Below are 23,161 nucleotides of genomic sequence, written 5' to 3' on the forward strand. Positions count from 1 at the left end.
TTTCATACGTCATTTAACTACTCCGCTCTTCCAAGAGCCATTCATCTTTGGAATAATCTTCCTAACACCATCGCTTATGAGAGTGACCAGGAAAAATTCCGGCATCTTCTAGCAACGCATTTTTCAAACTCTACATAACCTAATGTGTTATTTTTTCTTGAGTTTCCTGTTGTTATTGTGCCACTACCCCTTAAGTACTCTTTTATTATAGCCAAATATTGTCCCACTTGCTCTGTAATTCTATTGGTTATATTTTACTTTGTGAAAATTTTTTGATCGCTGACCTCCCGCATTCTAAAGTATTCGGTTTGTCTTTTGCACAATTTTTAACACTACATTACTGTATATTAGCGCCTTTCTTACGCTGTATTTTTTGTATATGTATTCACACATGTATTATAATTTTTGTATACCCTTTGAGTGTACTCTCCACCCTTACACAATGCCTCTAGGGGCCTGTAAGGTATCTTTAAATAAATAAATAAACATCAGGACCCTCTTTCCTACTGCATGAAAAGTCTCTGCTTTTAATACCGTTGTCTTCCCTAGACAAATCGAGTAGGGAACCTGAAGACTGTCTAGCAGCAAATCACAATCGTCGAATCCAATGCGATACCACGCTTATGCTACTGCAACGTTCCGCAGTAACCCTGCCTCTGAAGCCCGATGGTATGGAATATCCGGCAAGATAGCAACCTGAGAATCCAAGGTCGCCGTCGTCATTCAATAGCATTTGATGGTGGCCCCCCTCGTCATTAGTTCAGGATGTCAGGTAGTGATGGGGTTAGTGGCCTTTTGTAGACTCGCCAACAGTCGGTGTCCACGCTGTGTTGACATCTGAATAGGGACTGATGAATGGGTGGGTGTTTGCCTCTTGGCAAACATCTAATTATGCCTGTGTGGTGTTGAGACACAACAGAGCCATATCAAAATAAACTAATATGATATGAACGCATATAAGTTTTTGAAGTTTAGCTGTGTTTCGATAGCGATGCTTGATAAAAGGTCATTCTGTTCCTTTGGTATTTATGATACATATGATATTGTGTAAAAGGATGTGCGACAGACCTGTGTTTTATTTTGTTTGGATATTACAGACGCTAGTGTATATAGCCATGTGCATGTGGATGCCACATTAGTGCTATAAGGAGCTCATGCTTTGTCCTCGCATTAGTATGTGCTGGTTTGAGTAAATGAATATCAACTTCTCAGCTAGGTTGGTGGTGCTTTGCAGTGCAGGCAAAGACACTATTTTCTACTTTGAACAGTTTAATGCAGGAAATTTCAAATTGGTGGATCAAGCTGCTTCACAGGTGCACAATGCTGTCATCAAGATAGCATACTGGGCAAAAACGCTTACTTAGTTATGACATTATATTTCACAGCAATACTTGCTCCCCATATTTTGCAAATCCAAGATTGTGGGCCAACTGTAAAGAACTTGTGCCAGTGATCTTACAACCTCTCACTGCTTTTCAGCGTAACGCACCATATCTTTATGTTGCGTGCATTTAGTAGTACAGATGCTGCCACCTTGATGTTTAGCCCTTTCGCTGTCAGAGCTTTCTGGCCGTGACGCACCCCCAGTGTCGGCTTAGTTTCAGGGAACGAGCATAACAGGGAATGGACATAGCAATTTATTTTTGATTATGATTGGTATACAAATAACATAGTCAATGGAATATGCACATTTCAGTGTTCTGCAGCTGTTGTTAGTAAACATCATCATCATCAGCAGCAGCAGCAGCAGCAGCAGCAGCCTGACTATAACATATGTTCAACATCCGAATCTGACGATGCGGAACTCACCTCTTCCTCGGATGAGACGCTGTCCGAGTCCGAATCCGAGCTTGGCTCGTATTCTGAATCGGAAGAGCCACCGCCCCAATGAGCAAGCGAAGGTCCCGCGCGCTCAGCCATCTGAAAGTAACCATGCGCAGGGAGGATGCGCTTTCAGTCGCCCGTGCAACGGAGAGAAATGGGATGTTGCGTCGTCAAGAAAACAGAGGGAGATGGAAAAATGCTAAAACAAAGTTTGAGGGGCTTTACGTTTACTGCTGCAAGTAGGAAGCAAGGGTGCGGTGAGAGAGCGAAAGCAGCAATCGAGTCATGTGTTGGTCCCCTTTCAGAAGGGCAACGGCGCGAGCCCCTGAACTTGACGCGCTGTAGCAGACACACCAACAGAAGAAAAGTAAAAACCTTCAAACCAGCAGAGATGGCAGAACAACCCTTGAACCCATAACCACACGCGCGCAACGCATGATCCAGCGAACGTGGAGCGCCCGCGCCACTCAGCAAAAAGAGAGGGGGGAGTGGCAGTCACTCCGTACTCTTCAATACATGTACCAACACAGTGCGGGGCGAAAATCCGAACTTGTAGAAAGATTCAACAGATGGCGCAGCCAGTCCAGAAGCGCCAGCTTTGCGCTCAGGTGCGAAATTTTTAACGCACGATAGAGAATGTACTGTGGGGGAGAAGCGCGAAAATGTACCGGTACGTCCATGACAGCGAAAGGATTAAACACCTCTCCGTACACAACTTACAAGGTGATCAGGTGTGAAGCTCATGACGACCTTCCTTAACCTTGATGCTCATATTTACATGGAAATAATTTAAGCTGCTAGTCTTCAATAGAGTACAGCAGCAAGACCATCTGTTTATCACATGTTGCACCAATGATTACTATATTTACTCGCATAATGATCACACTCGCGTAATGATCGCACCCCTGAATTTTGTCGTCAGAATTCTTTTTCTTTTTTTTCCGTGTAATGATCGCACCCCAAACTTGCTGCAGCGGTATGTCGTGTGCCAAGTCTGGCTAATAATGATCGTGGTTACCATCTGTCGAATGCTACGCAAACGACTCTTCAAGACAAACCTAGCGGTCTGCACGCACTAAACATTCTTAAGCAGCTGACCCATTCATTTTTCAACTTGCCTTTATTATGTGTAGGCTTTATAATGGTTGTGGTCAACAACAGCAAAAAAGGCGCCTTTCGATTCTTCTCGTCTGCACTCGTGGGCACGCAACAAATCACAAGCGGCAATGATAGCAGCACTGATACGTTAGAAGTGTACCCTATTCATACGTCGACGCTTGTGACACAGCTAAGATATTCGCCCACTCTTAGCGGAAACGTGCCGTATCAGGATAGTAGCGAAGACAGATGCTGCAGTTTCCGCAGCACGCCGGCCATGTGTTTCTATGTTACTGGCAGCTAAGCGCGCATATCTGTTTCCATCCCCTCAAAGTGGACATGGCTACGTTATTGTCGCAAACTTGCCGATATTAACAATATTATTCCTTACTGATACGGAAGAAACTGTTTCAATGCACGTAATGTACTCACGAGAAGAAAACAAAATCGTGTTCGTCGTGTTCGGCTTGCTCCGCCGGCCACCATTTTTGTTTTGGTGTCTCGCACTACATACAGTGGCCACCGCCTATTCGTTGACGTGTTGTCATCCTGCAGCAAACGCGGGATGAAAAAAAATTTTTTTTTTCGTGGGAAATTTAACTTGCGTAATGATCGCACCCCTGAATTTGCATCAATTTTTTTTACAAAAATAGTGCGATCATTATGCAAGTAAATAGGGTAACTTAACAGTGACTTTAGTTTCAGTCTAGCCTGTGTATATGACGCAGGCACTGATGTTTTGTTGCATTACGCTATAACACTAGTGTGCGTATGAGTCTTCTGGCCATGGTGAACTTGGATCTCTGTGTTTGTTTTTTTAACAAGATTGATGGAGGTGGTACAGCAATACATATCACTCTGAAAAAGGCTATTGCACTCAACAGCCACTGAGAGAGAGAGAAATGGGGTGGGAAAGGCAGGGAGGTTAATCGGAAGAGATTTTGGCTTGCTACTCTGCACTGAGGGAAGGGTAAGGGGAAATGAAAGACAACGAATGGTGGAGAGATAAAGCAAAGGCACGAAGAAAAACATACAAAAGATGGGGAACGTCTGTGAAAACTATAGTCTCTCTAATAGGCCACTCAAACGCAAAAACTTCGAGAGTGCCTTGACAAACTTGTGGTGTCACGACTATATAGGCCAGCGTTCCAGGACTGTTTACTCCGTAAGCGGCTGGTCTTCAAGACAGGACAGCGTAGTCGCAAGTGACTGCCTATGTACGTTGTATGGGGACAGTGGCAAAGAAGGTGTTCAACAGTTTGCTTACTGCCACAGTGGTCACGCGCAGCACTATGTCCCCTTTTAATGCAGAAAGCGAAGGCGCTTGTAATAGCGCTGCCAAGCCACATTTGGCAATGCACTGTTGTCTCAGGTCGGGATAGTTCAGGTGGAGGACGAAATCAGACAGGGGTCTAGTCAATGCAGACATGTATGCTGAAAACTAGGTGTGTTCGTTAACAATTGTGTGGCATCATTCTCAAGCACTCTAAGTTATGCTGCTGCATTTGTTCTTGGCAGCAGGATTGGTTCCTGCACAGTATCTTTCTGAGCAGATCGAGCAGCTTCGTTGGCATCTTCATTGCCCATTATGCCACAGAGTCTAGGGAGCCACTGAAATGTGATACCATGTCCTTGCTCAACAAGGTATTGAAGGAGCTCTCGGATTTCTAGAATTCGTTGTTCATAGGGTCCATGGCATAAAACGAAAATCAAGCAATGTTGATCTGTCTTGGACTCACTGAAAACGCTCCATTTTTGAGGTGGTACAGAGAGCAGCAAGCGCCGTGACTTTCGATGTCGCCTGGTGAAATCTCTTAAACTGTACGGTGGTGATCTCGTGGGAAAAATAACTGATGCTGCAGACTTGTTCATGCTACTTGAGCAACCAGTGTGCAGATAGGTATGATCATTGTATTTTTCATATAGCAAAGAGCAGCGAATGTTGCTTCAAAGATGGCGATGAGAGTTGGGCCTTTGTTCAAATTCATATTACTGTCAGTCGAAACAACGGCAGAAAGGTGCATTTAAGTCATGAAGTCTGTCTCAACTACATTTTCTCTCTTAATTGCTTGTTATGAATGCAAGTGACTGTTTTAGTAGCACATTATGCAATATGGTGTACAAAAAGGCCTGTTTTGCTCGCTGTCAGGATGCTAAGTACTACCTGTATATCGCTGTGCTTATGTGACCTGTATATTGGTGTCCTTTTTTATTGTGCTATTATTCCCACACAAATGCTCTTACACTGTGAGCCTTCATAAGATGCTGCTATTGAACTTGTAATTGATGGGCTTTAGACCATTGTCAAACCCTTCACTTTAATGTAGGATAAATAATTTTCAAACTGTCAAAAGGCTATGGTGCGCACAGTGCACAAGGACATTGTTTTTATGTAAACAGCAGCACACTATTGCTTTGCTAAACTACAACTTAACAGAGATCTCTTCAGTGAAGCTACGGATTAGAATATACTTTAAAAAATCTTTAAATCAAAATTCTTTATATTGAGGCTCAACTGTTACTCATATACTTGACCCTCGTCAAACATGCATAGTGCATTATTATCCACACTGTACTTACCTGCCATGTTGACATGGTGACTCTGCAAGCGTAGCATTGTACTTCTGAGCATAAGAACAGGAGTTTTGATTCTGAAATGCAACTGCACTTAAATGGAAATGTGCAAAACTTCTTGTGTACTGAGACTTCAGCACTAACATTATACAAAGCTTTGCTTCACATAGCTACTATTATGCGTGTTAGATTTGCTTAATCTTTTGCTGCATTAATTTATAGGGCCGACTGCTTATCCCATATCTATATTAATTTTGTGAGTAGTCGAGCTTAACCGTGGCTTGCATGCAAACCAAGAGGCTGGAGTTGTTGTGTTTGCAGTCTGTGCTTTGTGACGTGGGGCTAGTGGCACGAGGTGATGGCCACTCGTGGAGTCTTGAAGACAAGCTCTACCTGGAAGCAGCATTGGTCATGGCCACTGCGGAGCCTCTCTGCCTGGAGCCTACAGTGGGCGTGGCTGTCGTCTCCAACTGGCTGCAGCACAAAAAGGCTCGCCTCAGCAGTCACATGATCAACAGGTGCTTACCCACGCCATATGACCATGGCATACCCTAACCCTTACGATACTGTGTCTTGATAAAGCTGCCAGTGAAATTTAAAGCTGTCACTGGTGCTTAGGCTTAGACTGACTGGACTCACAAATTTTACATTGTGTCAAAACTCAACTGGCATGCCTGTTTCTGTGACAGACTGTCGTGAGCGCTCATTTCAAAGATAAGGGCACAGCTATTTCTCTGGTAACTTGCCGAACATGCATAACTAGAATTATTTTTGTTATATTCTCCATAATGCGGTGTTGCAAGCTGCTTTTGTTTTGCTTCCTTCATTTAACACAAGTTTCGGCACTTTTATGTTCAAGCAACTATCTCAAGTTCATTCTTCATGCTTGCCAGATTTGCACATTCACATCTTCAGTGTATCTTCAAATCAGGGCTAATGCAAGAACAATTAGAAAATGTGAATACTATGCCACAGCCTTACACATTTCGAAGGTTGCTTTGTGGTGGCTCAGAGGCTTTTGGTTGTACGCTATAATTGGCTCTGAGCAAGAATTGTCATTTTTATTTCCTTTTATAGGATGGCAAGGAAACACAGCCAAGTGGCCATCAATCGTCGGAAAAAGTTGGAGCAGCAGTGTGCCACACCACCATACCTGAGGGCGCATGACTTCATCGTGCAGTACCGCAAGAGAGTACCAGCGAAGCCACCGTTACCAACCATGCCTTCCAAACAGGTGTGGTGGACCGAGTTGCGTGTTGTGCCTGTCTCCTTGCCCGTGCATCTGGCGTGGACAATAATATTACTGCATGTTTCTGATGGCACTAATTTTTGTGAGCAAAAATGTACAACCTGTAAAGGAATGAGGATTAGAAAACACTCTCTATGACCTAACTTTATTGTTTGTCATCTGGGAATAGCCTAATCATTTGTTGAGAAAGATGGACATTCTTTAGTGACAAATATTTTTGTGAGTAGAAATGCCCAAAAATTATCAGTATTGAGATTTCCTGGAACAAAGTAAAGCAAGAAGAAACTATATTTGTGCACAATTAATAACTTAAATGTCAGTCCCCGATACTTCTTTTTTAATCCTGAATTTATATATATATATGTGTGCATGTGCGTGTGTGTGTGTGTGTGTGTGTTGTTCTTTAGAGAGCAGTTTTATTAGAGATAACATAATTGTTTTCTAAGTTACCCAGTTGGTAAATTGAGATGCTTTGTGAGCCTACAGCCATACTTTCTCACTTTACACAAATGGTTTGAGGGTGACACTATTGATAAGCAACAGGCCCAAGATTTAGGTTTTGTGCCTCCTGCGAAGAACATAGTCGTAAGTTATAATCTTGCATCTTTAAATGAAGTTCTAGTGCAGGTTTATTTTTGCATTAAGTCTTCCTTCTAATCATTTACCCACTCCTCTTCTAATGCTTCAGTGCTGAGGTAAAAAGGGCCAGTCTAATGTAAGGATTCCTTGTGCTTGGTTCTATCTCTTTCTTATCATCCACCACTTGTGACTGGTTGATTATGCTGATGACCAAAGTGAAGTGCTGCCTGAACCAGTGACGAACTTTGAAAAGGAAAATAATCGGAATATGATTGTTTGATTGTTGTGGATCTCTATGCATATGTGTAAACAAAGTAAATTGCTTGTCATGCTTTTTACATGTGTTTATCTTCTTGCAGGCTGATATGTGGATGCAGAAAAGGGCAACGATGCCAGTGCCCCTAAAGAATGAGGTAATTGTATTCTGGGATATCAACTGCATGAGTGTTGTCATCTTGATGTTGTTTCTGTTGTCAATGTGAACTCTCCGTTTGACGAAATACTTGCATACCACTTTACTCATTGCTGGTATAACACTGGCATGGGACACCAGTAAATAATGACATATGTGAAGCTGAAGGGATCTGAAGATAATGTTGTGGTATGTATTACATTGCTCTGCCAGATGGTATTGTATCACAGTAGTCTGAATATGTAGATGATTACATCTGGCAGCATGCTAACAAGTATTTGAGTGTAGTGTTTTAGTCTAGGAACATTTTCGAACTCCTTTTTTGCTTAAACTGGTGTTAGCAATGCACACATTAATTAGGCACGTAGGATGGCTCACTAAATTGTGTTGTTTATTGGAAAGCAGCTGTATCTTAATGTGCATGCATATAGCCGCAATATTTTGCCATCATTAGCTACACACAGCTATGCAAAAAATGGTTAACCTTTTTTTACAAATGAGTGTTTGCTGTCAGCATGCATGTTTGACTGACTTGCTTGCTATAGTAAATTTCAAGTATGTGTTCCCTTCTGAGTTCATTGTGGCATGTAGTATTAATTTTTTTAAAGTGGAAAACGTTTACAGGTCTTCGAGTGAACAGCTAAAATCTCACAAGGTCTTTTTTTTTTCCTGCCAGTACTGAATGATCATGTGCCCCCTGCCATTATAATGGCTCTATGTTATCTGTGTATTTGCACTGCCTTGTTGCGTTCAACGAATTACCCCATGTGCTTCTTTGAGCAGTTTGTTCACTCACATTCACTCACCCTGGGATGAATGCTACATTTATATTAAACCTTTTTGGCAAATGTTGCAAAATAATTTGTATGTGTAAAATATTATTGCTAATGCTGCCAAATGCTGCCAAATGCTATAGGTTATGACCTGGAAAGAGCAGATCTGAACTGGTGTCGTAATTATTCGACTGCATTATTAAAGTGTATCAGACATCCACTGTGCACTGACTGTTGAATACATGCAGTTGCTTGGGTTGCATGATTACCTCTTGCGCTATATGCTTTGTGGATAGATGGTTTTAGTATAATATGGCACTAGTTCTAGCAGCAATATTTGCACCTTCAGCAGCTTACATTATGAGTGGTCTGCGCCATATTGTGACGTTGAAGTGAAGGAAACAGAGGACGACCATCGCTCCAAAGAAAACTGAAAACAAGACAGCCTCACTCTCCCTCTTTCCTATCTTTGTCAGAGCTGTTTTTCTTTCAAATACATCGTGTAAATAGCTTTTCGTGAATAGTGGCTTACTAGGGTAAAATTTTCAGTCCTGTGCTGTGTTTGTTGGCAAAGTAGAGTAGACAAATTGGGATGGATGGAGCTGACTACATTGTGGAGAAGGAGAGTGGTCATAGTGACAGTCAGAGGTAGAGGCATTGAGAGCGGGTTAGCAGCAGCGTGGGGAAGAGCTTTGGGTAACAATATTTGTCAAATAGGTCTCGTCAGCCGATGGCTTGGTATATTTATGGTGACTGTTCATTGATGTATGTGCTCATGCAGGTGGAGAAACTGGCACGCGTCAAACAACCCCCTGAGCCAACAACGGACAACACGCCTCTGGTGGTGCAGGAGTATGTGCTGGAGACAGAGCCAGGCACGGGGAAGCTCACTCGTGTCACCATCCTTCAACGGCCGACTGATGAGCAGTTCTTTGGCCGGCTCTATGTTGACCGGGAAGGGCATAACAAGGGCACTAGCTGCGAGTGAGTGTTGCTGCTTTTGAGAACCCTGTGGCAGATGGCATATATCTATCATGGGGCGCTTGCTAAGAATTGCATGGTCAATGCAAAAGAGAATACAGCAAAAAGAAAATGTCAAGAAAAGAAATCCGGAACGCGACACTCTGTCGAATCTATTTCAGTTTCTTTTCTTCTTACACTTCGTTAATGGTCAGAGCTGTGCTTCACCTACTTTATTACCACAATTGGACTGTCATGAGCGGTGAATGAAGAAAGGAATAAAAGGGAGAGAAATAAATTCTTACATTATACTGGTCTTGCTCAATATAATTCAGAATTTAAGTAAAAAGAGATGCAGTAGAACCTCGTTGATGCAATCCCGCTTGTACAATTTCTCGGCACCAATGTTCGTGAATACAAACAGTTACCTAATACAGTTATATTTCTTTTTTACCAGTTAGCCCCTTATGGATGAGTGTTGTCTACAGGTGGACATACCAGAAAATTATTTTTTTCTTGCCGAATTTAGGTATTTAGTGTAAAGTTTTTGGCAAAATGTCTTTGGCCAACACTAAGTGACAGGTGGCAAGCATAATTTGTTGGTTTAGAGCTGGAACACAGGACAAGGAAGAAGTTCGCCACGCGATTCACTTTCTTGCGAAAGCACAGTGAGAGGAGATAGACCGATGCAAGATCTCCGGCTGCAGTAGTATTGCTTATGTGATGTAACGCAAATGAATGTAATGCAAATGAACGGTACACATGTGGGTTACATGTAATGAGAGCTGTCTGTACAAATTCCTAACGAAGGCATAGGTGGCTTGGGGCGAAGCCCACTTACAGTTTCCTGCCTAGTGTTTCTCCCTACTACTGTGGAAGTTTCCACAAAATACTTTTTATTTTTGTTGATTATGCTTATTCTCGGTGTGTTTTGCACATTTAAATAGAAAATAAGCATTCTTTGTGGGTATTTATATGTCTCGTCCTTAAAAAGTTCATACGTTCCTGGAAAAAACTATCTTTGAGCACCAACGTTCTGTACATTGCCAAACTGCAATCGTATATGTTTTCCAGTGGCTAGATCCCGTGTGAACAAAAAAAGGTGCACGGCACGTGCGATTGAGAGCAGGAGATGCCCACCACAACAGCTTTCCCACAGTAATATTTACATTAGATACGATTTTGAAAGTTCGCTATTCCAACACCCTGAATAATAAGCAATAATTTTGACTCGAATAAAGTTCTATTCAAATTTGGACACTTCAGGCAAAGAGCTAAGGCCATTAGAAGTTTGAATTAATCTGAGTTGATTGTATCAAAGAAGAGAAAAATACTGAGCTTAAGCACATGTAATCATTTACATTATGAATATTTAGACATAAAGAGTTCAGAAAACTGTAAACGAAGGTTCACATTGACACATGTAAAAGTAAATGGTCTAAAACAAGGCCTTTGCCAATGGAGAGCGCTAGAATCAATAAAAAAAAATGCTAAACATAGGAGCAAGCTTTTTTTTTTTTTTTTGTAGTACTGAGGAGCCGAAGGTTGAAAAGCTACTAGAGAGCTTCGTTGATGAATTTGCCATATATGGCACGTGCTAGTATAAGAATTGCATAGTCAATGTGACAAGAAAGGCATGTTAGGGCCTCCATTAAGTTTACAGTTACACAGATGTTTTTGACTGCAAACGCTTACCTGCAAGTTGATTGTAGGCCATGTTATGCTCATTTGTAGTTTATTAATTTGTGGTGAATAATGTCCTTCTTATAAACATGCATGAAAGTGTACAGATGGTATGATTAATTTATGGTGGCATATTTTCTGTTATATGCTTATTGTTTTGCAGCGATGAAAATACAGCTGATTCCAGGTTCTTTAAAAGGCCAAGAAATCACAATGGTCTCCCTCCATTGTAGGTTTGAGAGGAAAGCACAGCGCTTTCATTATGGGCACAATATATATATATATATATATATATATATATGTATATATATATATATATATATAATCATATATAATATATATGATGGAGCAAAAGCCATCTCGATGTGAGGCACGTCGGACCGCGTCGACCGTGTCCAGTTACATTGGTTGCGCCAGCGCTTCGAACTACAGATGTTGTTCTCACCAACGCGATGTAGTGTATGATACGTTGGACTATATACACGCCTTAACCGAGCTATTTTTTTCTCCGACTTTCATAAGTTCGAATTTTGTATAATTCGAATTTTCCTAGCATCCCCGCAGAATTCATTCGAATCAACAAGCTTTTACCGTGTATATATATACTTTTTTTTTTCGTATTAAATTTTTAGTGTATCCATTTCTCTGACAACTCAATGACACGTTTTGTGGCTTGCAGATTCAACCTTGGCACTCAAGCCAACGTTACCAGGTATGTACAGACTATGCGATGTCTTTCATTTTTACTCATCAGTCAGTTCATTGGAGCAGGGCACATAAATTATGCAGCATATTTGCCTGTCATTGTAATGTTCTACTATTTGTTTCAAGTAACACCCGTCACTGTTGAACACAAATGCTCCAAGAGCTAGTCCCATCCAGAAAATTTATATGGCAGCAGCATTGTAAATACATATGCTAAAAAGCCGTAAGCAAAATCGGCAATACCTGTATGCTTTTTAGGCAAAAAAGTTTGAGTATTACCGATGTAAGTGAAAACCAACCTTCCCTTATTTTAATTGTGCCTAAACTGCAGCACCATTGATGTCACCTGTGCTGTCATGAATTTCACTGTTTTTGTGTATTTGGGCTGTTTTTGTACATAAAATTTGCGTAGAAGTTAACAGCTGAGTCTTTGCTTTCTCAATCTATAAATTACTCTCTAAGAAAAGTTTACACCCTTTGGAGTGCCCCTTCTGCCACACAACAATAATTGTCATCTGCCTTGATGTGTTTCCTTTCTTGAAAACGCCGCACCCGCTACTTTCCTGTCGGGAATGCTATCATGCTGATAACATGCATGCCGTTCGTTACTGGAAAGTACCGGGCTCGCAGTGTTAACGAAAGGAAATGCATCAAGGCAGATGACGATTATGTTGTGTGGCAGAAGGGGCACGCCAAAGGGTGTAAATTTTTCTCAGAGTGCATTATGTAACCCTAAGGAGATGCTGTCAGAAATCCATGGTGTCATGCAGAACTGGCACGAGAATGTCAGGGCGGTGTTGCCACCAGCCTTCTGTTCCAACATTTTGTTTTATCTTACTTTGTCTCTGCTCACGATGAGGCTGACCTATTTGGTATTTCAAAAGGGTCAGCTGTGAATCCAGCTAACTCAAAAAGACATTAAAGAGAAAAATAAGTGGAGCTGTGTTAATTGCACTTCTACAATATATTAAGAAAGGCAGTCCTGCTATGAGAGAAGGCTTAATAAGCCAGAAAAGATTCAAAAACTGAACATGCATGGCGAGTCCCACTTTAAAATTCCCGTAGCTGCTCGTGGTGGTGTCATGGATTAGTAGTAAATTGCAAAAGTGAAACATGCATAGTTCTGTCATCTACTCAGAAGTTAATTAAACAAAAATTTTAAGTTAGGTTTTATTTTTGTACGCAAGATTGCATGACAAAGCCTATTGACTACTATTAGTATTGCTCACGTATCTCGCTTTCCAGTGTGGCAGACCAGCGTGAAAAGCCTATGCATTTTTTTTAACGATGCAGAAATTCGAGAAATTAAATAAATTCAAGGGACAATGACAGCAATAGAAAGGCCATGTTGCTTGAGGAACACAAATTGTCCTTATTAATGTCATTATCATAATCCTAATTTTTGTTTGAATTTCCAGATTGAAAATCTTGTGATGTGCTTAGCAACATATCACCAATAAAAAGCATTTTAATTTAAAGGCTGCTAATGTGTTGCTTAGGCAGAAATTGAATATTTTGCAATTTGGAAAAACGCCTGGCACCCAAACGGTTACCCCTTTGAGGGTCAATGACGTAAATATACGGCGCCGCGAACAAGTCTGAAAATGGTCGATGCCATATATTTACGGCGCCATCCGTACGTTTAAAAAGCGCGCCAATTTCCTAACTTTTTATTTTCTGTCATGTACTGCCACTATGTGGGGATACAGGGAATTTTTTTCGCGCACCTCTCTCTCTCTTGGTTTTCGTTGCATGGTTTGTTTTAGCACTAGTTTGCTCCTGTGCGTCTATATACTACTGCTCGCGCATTGGCGCATGCGCGGGCGGCTGGCCGTTTGGATTTTGTTTCGCGGGCGGTTTCGGTTTTTTGCGCTTGCAAAACTGATGGCTGTCTCGTTACTAATTGCTCAAAGGGCTACCGCTTGTTTCTCGCTCGTTTAGTGCTCACAGGGGTGCGCATAGGAAGGATGCCGCTGTGCATGCATTTCCGTTTCTTTTCTTCTTTTTTTTTTTTTTAAGAGTCGCGAAAACTAATTGCCCTAGGTGGTTGGCGATAAGATGAAGATTAGCGGAAGTTTGTCACACGTGTTGCTTTTTTTTGATGGGCACACAACAAAACAGTTTTCTTGAGTGCGCACACCTCCGCAGTTCGATTACGCTATGGACGTACGTATTAGTGTCAGAGCAGGAACATTTGAGACTTGCAAACTATTCTCATGTGCGGATTTTGAAAGCCGTGAACTATGTGCATAAAAATGCATCAAATTTTTAATTCTGATAAGTTTATTTGCTTTTTTGTTGTTGTTATTCATGAATTAAGAGTGCATATATACCAACGCAAAATATTTTTTTCTCACTTTACGGTCACCCTAGAAAGATTACGGTAAATTTTTTTCGAAATAAGTCCCTAAGAAGAATTGGAATCTGCAGTAAAAAAAATTGACCCTGGGCGGTCGCATATGGCGAAAAAAGTCGCCCCTCAAAGGGTTAATAGAGCTCAACAGATGACGTGCAGTTGTTTGGGACAAGCCATGATGGCATAATTTCAACTTTAGGTACCTGAACCAGTTCCGAGAGATTTTCACCGAAGAGGGCCGCAAGGCTGTGAAGATCACCCACCTCGTCCCTGGCAAACCACCCGTGGTCAACCACACCCAAGGCCTATACGGTGGCATGGATGAGCTCTGTGAATCGTTGGCAACTTTGCCAACCACGAAGCCACAAGAACAGCCCAGTGAATCGCCACCCCTGCAAGCTACAGCCGAGAACAGGTTTGCACATCATTCACACGCATCTGATTTGTCCATAACCACTGATTTGTCCCTAGGCCTACTGATTTTTGGTGTCTTCCAGAAAAACAATAGCATATTCTACTATTTTCTCGCAATTTACTACTTTTGTACTATTTTTTACATCTACTTCTTCTTCAATAGATTACTGTTAAAGTCTGATCAACACTGAGTGCTTGCAGTCAGTTTCAGTCTACACTGGTCTACACAGGACTAGAGTAGCAGCCTTCTAGAATAGGACTGCCCGTGCCATGCTTGCCCATCGACCAAGCGCTGCCCATTTTTATTTTCCTCGTCTTTTGTAGCTAGCACTAAGGCGTCGGCTTAGAGTGCTGACCTTTGCATCCCCGCGTTGCGGCACCGATAGACGCTACCCTGTCATGCTGAGAACAGAACATCGTTGTCCAAACAAGGAGTGAGAAGGCCTTGTTGGTTGCCCATCGAAAAGGCATTATGTTTGTGAGATGCTACAGTTGACAAAAAATCTACCGTATTTTTGTGCATATGACTCGCTACGAAAATGCAAAAAAGGAAACAGTGAAGTCTGGGTGCGGGTTATATGTGAATTTCGCCTTGAAGTGCAGCTTCACGGCAGTGCAGTACACACTGCTGTGTACAGTGACCCGATTGATGACCACAAAGGGTTAAAACAAAGCTTGTGCATAACAGGTTATGAAAAGAGTGCTTTACCTTTTACTAACAGCTACACAGTCTGTATGGAAAGCATTATGTAATAATTAAGGTTCTCTGTGCTCCAAGTTGTAGATTGATTTGCCCTCACACTGCGATCTGCTATCCTCCTGTTTAGCAGCTCAGGCAATAGAGCGACTGCCCCAAAAAGGAGTTGGTTTAATGCCCAGACCAGAACAAATTTTTCTTCAACTGCAAAGCTTTCGTTCTGAGAAACCCGTATGGGTTTCCTCTGTTGCTTCATGCTACAATCACATGGTTTACAATTTCACCCTTTTATGAACCTTTCTCCACATCACGGGCTTCCCCAGAACTGATTTATCATATTTAATGCTCCCGTGCTTTGAGTTGTTGAATACTTTCCCCTCGCACTGCTGCGTGCTAGCCTCCTGGTTAGCTCAGATGGTAGAGTAACCTCTGCAAAAAGGCTTTGGTCCCAGGTTCAAACCCCTTGGCCAGGACAAATTTTTTAACTGCAAAGCTTTTCTTTATTTTTATTTTTTGAGCGACTGGTATTGGTTTCCTTCATAGCTTCATGGCTACAGTCATGTGGACGACAATTTTTCTTGCAATAATTAGTTGTATGTATCTAATAGCTGCGTGCATGGTTGATTTTTAAAAAAATGTGCGGTCACAATGAGTAGGATTCTGGGGTGTGATCGGAGATTATTCTTTGAAACGTGCGTTCAGTTCCACCACACGCGATTGGCCTAAACCGCACTGACGGGCGTGGCTGACAACGTTGGCGCGGTCTAAGCCAGTCGTGTGAGGTGAAACTGAACGCAAAGTGAACATGCTTTTCAATCATCAGTATCTTGAATGTGGAAAATGCCTAGCACTGCACGTTTTTTGTGATTGTAGATTCAAATATTTATTTATATACTTTTCTTTCTTTCACAGGAAAGAGCCGGTAAACGTAAATGTCCTGGAACCAGACCCTGGTCACACAGGTGAGAAAATCCACCGTCACGATGAAGCAGCGGTAGTTTTGGTGCATTCTTTGCTGTTGCCTAATGCACCAGATTTCAGAACGAGCATAATTAGAAGCGCAGCCTGACATCTATTTCAATGCATGTTTTAGGAACTTCAGTGTCTCTCACAGCTCCTGGTGTAACCTTGATCAAACTCTGGTGCCATGTTGACTATTAGTAACAATCGAATGAAGCTAAGCAAAGCATATTGGAAATCATTAGTAGGCTAGTGCAAATATCAATTTTTATTTCGAAGCAAAGTCAAGGCTTATAGTAATTAGTGTCAAATAATTTCAAAGCAAATGGTTTGTATAGCTGTGGGATTTGCATAAAACTTGACAAGCCAGATGTTGACAAATCTAAAAAAAAAAATTTGGTTCTTTACTTGCAAAAGAGAAAACACATTCATGTCTGAGGTCAGGTTATTTTCAAAGTTCTGTTATTCAGATATTTTCATGCAAAAATGCAAATTCAATGTTTCTTACAACTCCCGCAGCACAGAGAATTTGTTTATAGGCCCTTGCTCACGTTGGTGCTTTAGTCTACTTAAAATTTTGTGGTAGTGGAGGACATGGGAGCATTCACTGGTCGTTCATCGTTGCAATGTTGTGAAGTGTGAACTTCACTGCGCAACAACGGCAGTTTCTACTATGTTGTGCAAATTCAGCTTGAAGCTTTCCGTCTACGCGTGAGCTTAACCCATTACATTCTGCCAGCGCACAGACAAATTTGGTAAGCATTCTCGCCGCTTTTGCGGTCCGTAGTCTAGCCCTCACGCATGATTTTGGGCGGCATCACAGGTGAGCTGCAACATTCCTGGACTGTTTGCCATCCACCACCACGCCTGCCTTGGCTGTTAGGCCTAACCACGGTGTAGTGCCGCATTGAGGCAAATCTATTCACAGTAACCTTACGGCCGCTGCAAATTATATGTTTGAATAATCGAGCAGGTGCAAAGATCAGAAGGCAATTGTAAAGGTATTCGACACTAGCGACAAGGTTCTCATACGGCACGTGCCTTGCAACACCCAACAGAGCTTTTGGATCAACTATACACTCAGCTCACCACCACCCACTGCTGTCGGCTCAGTGCCGAGCAAGTGCCAAGGGTGCCGGCTAGATGTGATCAGCTTAGATTTGAAACTGTAGCATACGGTAATTCAAAAACAACAGCCAATGATCACACTCTGCGTCATTTTGACAATGTTTTATTTCCCATCACGTCAATTCACACATAAGAGAAGATAGGCTGCTATTCACGACATATGGAAGCGCACAATGTAGTCGAGTTGTCTCACATTCATTGCAGCGGCGGCCAGGCACAGGCTCCGAGTTGAACTTGCCTCGTACGGCAGTTCTTGTTCGTGGTACTGATTTGACAGTGGCCATCCCTTGTAATGAAAGATTATATTAAGATTTGCAATGGGCCACAAAGCAACAACAGGGCACAATGACGTTTAAGTGAAGTCCAACTTTGAGCGTTGCTTCTGTAAACATTCATTCGATTGCATTAATAAGGTCGCTACATCAGGTGAAGAGGGGTACATTGAAATGGCCTGCCCAGCGCAGTCATTGACTCTGGGCTGCTGAGTTCCTCTCTCCTTAGCTCACATACATATGTAAATCTACAAGTTCAACTAATCAATTAGGTATCACTTTAAAAAGTCCTGGTTAATTAAGTAAACTTTTTAATTGATACCGACCCCTACTAAACATCTTTTGACATAGCAGGCTCCTAGCATAACACTTAAAGGGACACTAAAGTGAAACAATAAATCAGTTTGGACTAATGGAGCATTGTTTGAGAACCCTGCAGGCAGTGATTTCAAAAAAATTGTTTGATTATTAGATGAGAAAATGAAGGTCCAAGTATCAGTAGTTGAATTTCGTGACGAAACCCCAGCGCCGGTACGTCAGCGTGACGTCAGGGATTCCAAAGTATGTTTTCGCATTTGGGCCGCATTGGCTGAATAAAGGTTCCCGAAACTTGCCATGTTTAATATTTGGTTCCTTTAGAACACAATGTAGTCAACCTGTACCGCTATATATAATTAGTAGGCCCTAGAAGATACCATCAAAATCCAAGACGTCACAGCCCCAAGTGCGGGAACTCAAGTAGGCATCGCCACCCGTATTTTGTTCTTGCGCTTTTTGTGGCTTACCAAACGTCTTATCGTTGCAAGAGTGGTGTTTTTGGTGTTGTGGAGCGTTAATCTACTGATGCAGAAGAAATCATTTTTCACTTTAGTGTCCCTTTACTGAACCCGAAAAATGAGCAGGATGGCACCATGGCATGCCTGTTGATGGTGAGCTGCCCTCAATTACCACTGCCGTAAGTTCATTTCCACGTAAAAGCTTCCCAGCAAAAACGCACGGGATTTGAGTACAAATTGAGGGAATGCCCGAGTGATATCTCAGCGTTACTAGGAAAAACACAGGTTCAAAACTGACAATGGGCTTTTTATTCTTTGCAGTGTGTCCTGATGACGCTACTAGCAAGCCAAACCAGGCAACCACTATTTCAAGCGCACTGGCAGCACAGTCACCCGAGATGGTCAGCCTTCCTAACATCAGCTTACCTCAGAATATGGGCCTGCATAATTTGGTAAGCTTGGCTTTTGAATAGAAGCTTGCTTGAACTATTTGTCGACCAGAATGAAAACAAAATGAGCCTTGGATGTTCAGGGAGCATGATTTGTGCGAGTTAGATTTCTGCATGTCTATTTGTGCTTTACCTGTCATCTGTCAAAGACTCCACAATGAGTAGTTGGGGAAGAGTAGTAGTGTACTCATAGAGAAGCTTTCTTGGACTACTTTGTGCAGTAGTGTTTCTGGGTATTATTTAGTGTAAACTGAATGTTCGTACTATTCGCTCTAAAGATGTTAAAGGACCACTGTGGCTTCAACACACTTGCTCGTGCAACCTGTGTGAATGTTACTGAGCCCCTTATGGGCTTTTAGAATTTCAGTGATGAAGAGGCATTATTCTTCTTGAACTAGACAATCAGGTTGGGAACTAACTTGACAAACGATTTGACAATACAGCCTACAGCTTTGAGCTTGGGCTGTGCCTAATAAGAACAGTTGTGGTGTCCCCTCAAAAGTTTTTGCTGAGCTGCTGTGTGTAGGGTTTCATGCTTGTCTTTGTTGTGTGTCATTACAGCTGAAGAATGAAATTCTGTCATGTCAACGCAATTGTTGTCAATGCACTTGAGAACTATGGGATGTGAAAATAAACACGGATGGTAGATGATCCATACTTTTCTCGACTCCTGCTTCTCCTGTCTTATGCAATCAATTCTCCCGAAATGACAACCCCATAAGTGGTTTATCGTACACCCTTGCCTGTTTCGGTGTTGTCGTCACTTTGCAATTGGCAAAGCATATTTTTAGGCTAAACATGCTTGAAATTGATATTTGAATATGGGAAGAAAAAGACGAATATGTCTAAATGCTTGGTTCAATTGCTGATAGGGCAAAGTAAGTACCTTTTGCACCCTTCTTTTCTGGGCAAAAGGCACAGCATGAGAAAAGTGACACATCTTGTGTGGGACACCTTGCGAAACCTTAAATTTAAGCATCATAGCATTTGCAAATGTGTTCGCATCCATCAAAGTGAGAGCTGCTGCTTGACTTACTTTGGCTGTAGTCATTGGTGCAAGGCCGCCACAGTGGCTGACAGAAACAAAAGAGTTTTGCAATCTTAGGTACATAAAATGAGAGCTTTCATCAGAACCTTTGTTCTCCCTTTATCTGCCATGGTGGCTCCATGGCTGTGGCATGGACTTCTGAGCACAGGGTCGCAGGTTTGATTTGCGGCTGTAAACCGATGGGGGCGGAATACAAAAACTCTCAAGTACCATCGCTTGGGTGAGCATTAAAAAACTCCAGGCAGTCAAAATTAACCTAAAGTGTCCACTAGTACAAGCTTCCTTATAACCCACTGTGCCGTTTTGGCACATTAAACCTCGCAATTTAATTAAATTATAACCAACATTTTCCCGTATATATATATATATATATATATATATATATATAATAATAATATTTGGGGTTTTACGTGCCAAAACCACTTTCTGATTATGAGGCACGCCGTAGTGGAGGACTCCGGAAATTTTGACCACCTGGGGTTCTTTAACGTGCACCTAAATCTAAGCACACGGGTGTTTTCGCATTTCGCCCCCATCGAAATGCGGCCGCCGTGGCCGGGATTCGATCCCGCGCCCTCGTGCTCAGCAGCCGAACACCATAGCCACTGAGCAACCACGGCGGGTGTGTATATATATATATATATATATATATATATATATATATATATATATATATATATATATATATATATATATATATATATATATATCAACACGTTATAGCCCCCTGTGTCATTTTATTTATTTTTTATTTTATTTTTTTGTATGTAGGAACTTGTTTAATTACTTCATACAATCAGTACATGGGCTTTTCCGTTCAAAACTTAAACAGGACTCACCACCGCTATCATTGTCATAATTTGCAATGTAAAGAAAAAAGTGCTGTGCATTTGGTGGTAAGCATGTTCAACCAAATTCAAGCTGATAATTTTTGTTGTTTGTAATGCTCATGTTTCATGCAGATGTCTCTGACGGGCGTGAACTTGTCCTCCGCTATTCCTGTGCCTATTTCACTGACCATGGTGCCTGTGACACAATCCAGTATGCTTGTTGGAGCAACTGGAAGCCTACATGGCCAGGTGTGTGCCTCAGATGTACTCAGTGCTTCACGCATATGGCTTCTTGTGTGTGTGTGTCTAAGGGGGGGGGGGGGGAGCACCCCATTTAAAAGAAATTCTTTTTATTTATTTACAGGCACCATTTTGGTGAAACTTGCATTACTTATGTATTTTAACATAGTGATTTGAAATATCCAATTGATTTTCCTGTGCGACAAGTAGTTTTTAAAATATTGGGAAACTTATGATATTGTGTTTGCTTGTTTGGAGGTGAGCTCTGTGTGAAATGCTGGTTGTTATGAAGGATATCAAAATGATGTTGAATGATCAGAGTTTTCAGTGCTACAAGAATGAACCCTCTAGACTGATTTAGGCCAATGTTATAGCATGTCAGATTTCTTAAAGTAAAAACCCATAGTAACACCCAGGACAAATTATTACTTTTCAAAAGTTGCTGTAATAATGTGTGTTCATATTGTAGACCGATTGCATTATTTGTCTGCATTTCTTAAAAAAAAAAGAAAAAATATTGTGATAGGATTAGTAGAGCCACAGATGCCATCACTTCAAAACTGTGGCATTATCAGAAATGCTGTTTTGAGATAAAATTTCACGGCATGTTCACAGTGACTGTGACAAAAGCTGTATCAATGAACGATGATACAGGAGTTCAATCAAGCAAAATCAAGCGTCCCCTGACAATGTGATGTCAAAATGTCAGTGCCCTAAATTGACAGTTAAAATATAGTGCCAAAAAAATCGCCTTGCTTGAGAGATCCATGTGGCTTTTTTACTGCGACAGCAGCTACTACCCCAATACACTTCCAGTGCCGCCTACATAAGACAAAACTGCTGTAAGCCTGTGCAATCTCAATGGAGCAAAGGAATGCAAGAAGATATTTAGGCCAATTTTTGGCTCCAGAGAGCAGTGTCTCCCCTTTAAGCTGAAAAATGAGTAATAAGCCTGCCTTTTAAGGTAAGGAATTAATAAGCAGTGAGCACCTTTAGCAGCTACTATAGATTAGGGGAGCTTATTCACAGGAACTGAAATTTTTGCTCTGGTGCCAAGTCATAGTCTCATCTTGCCAAGTCATAGTCTCATTTTCTGCAGTTACAAACAAGAGTGCCCATTTTTCTCAATTACGGAATTAGGACCCTTTCATACATTTTGATGTCTCCACGTGTTACTGTGATAGCAGCTAAAAGCTGAAGATGGGGCCCGCTCTGTCTCTGCCTCCATTTCATAATACTGCCATGATCTATGTATTATTGTTCAATTAGCATATGATAACATACGCAATGTTTTACTGCAACAGCAGCAAAGAGCCTGAAATGGGACTTCTTGCATCCGTTTCACAATGCAATGGCAGGCTTCATTGTGCCATCATCTTCATTATGCCACCATCATTGTCGTTTCCATCGTTGTATTTTTCAGCGTTGCATGCAGTCCATTGAGATTGCACCGGCTTACAGCAGTTTTGCCTTAAGTAGGCGGCATTGGAAGTGTATTGGAGGAGTAACTGCTGTCACAGTAAAAGAGCCACATGGATCTCTCAAGCAAGCTGATTTTTGGGCACCATATTTTAACTGTCAATTTAGGGCACCGATATTTCGACATCACATTGTCAGGGGACGCTTTCTTGTATATGTCAGTATGGGGCATTTTAAACATTTTTGATCACATAAGGACCACACTTGATTTCTTTGCAGATCCAGGACTCATCTGTACAGAATATTCAGTCTGCAGCGAGCGTAGCTCAGACAACGAATGTAGCAACCATGGCACCATCTGCTGTCATTGTGTCTTCTGGTTAGTATAGTCACATCTATGACACGCACAGAAGATTGGCGTGATGGTACAAGTTTGTCACTGGTCTGACAGTCTTGTGTCGCTATTAGTTACGCCATTTTATTCCCATTATGCATTAGTTGTATGTACTATGTACATAATGCATCACCAACTCATGTTGCTCTCAAAGCTGCACCATGTTGACCCATAATCCTGGCATAAATCAATAATATTTGGCTCGAGTGAAACGCAACCAATCCTTTGAGGTATGGGCCACAACAACCTGTAATTTGTAGAAGACTGTGCATTTACATGATGTATATTCACTAATTTTATGTTCTTCAAATCAGCCTCCAT

General features: G+C 41.6%; 1 protein-coding gene across 1 annotated transcript in view; it reads left to right on the forward strand.

Annotated features, from left to right (window-relative positions):
- Spt20 (transcription factor Spt20 homolog) overlaps positions 1 to 23,161 on the forward strand; it is a 38,391-nt gene that overhangs the window by 4,936 nt on the left and 10,294 nt on the right. Inside the window, exons 9-18 of the mRNA XM_075689606.1 lie at positions 5,818 to 6,014; positions 6,574 to 6,730; positions 7,684 to 7,737; positions 9,291 to 9,493; positions 11,832 to 11,864; positions 14,413 to 14,628; positions 16,237 to 16,286; positions 18,782 to 18,912; positions 20,920 to 21,036; positions 22,726 to 22,825. Coding sequence (XP_075545721.1) covers positions 5,818 to 6,014; positions 6,574 to 6,730; positions 7,684 to 7,737; positions 9,291 to 9,493; positions 11,832 to 11,864; positions 14,413 to 14,628; positions 16,237 to 16,286; positions 18,782 to 18,912; positions 20,920 to 21,036; positions 22,726 to 22,825 — 1,258 coding nt within the window. The remainder of the gene's footprint in view (positions 1 to 5,817; positions 6,015 to 6,573; positions 6,731 to 7,683; positions 7,738 to 9,290; positions 9,494 to 11,831; positions 11,865 to 14,412; positions 14,629 to 16,236; positions 16,287 to 18,781; positions 18,913 to 20,919; positions 21,037 to 22,725; positions 22,826 to 23,161) is intronic.

The sequence above is a fragment of the Dermacentor variabilis genome, chromosome 4 (genome assembly GCF_050947875.1).
Source record: "Dermacentor variabilis isolate Ectoservices chromosome 4, ASM5094787v1, whole genome shotgun sequence".
In the NCBI taxonomy this organism is placed as follows: domain Eukaryota; kingdom Metazoa; phylum Arthropoda; class Arachnida; order Ixodida; family Ixodidae; genus Dermacentor; species Dermacentor variabilis.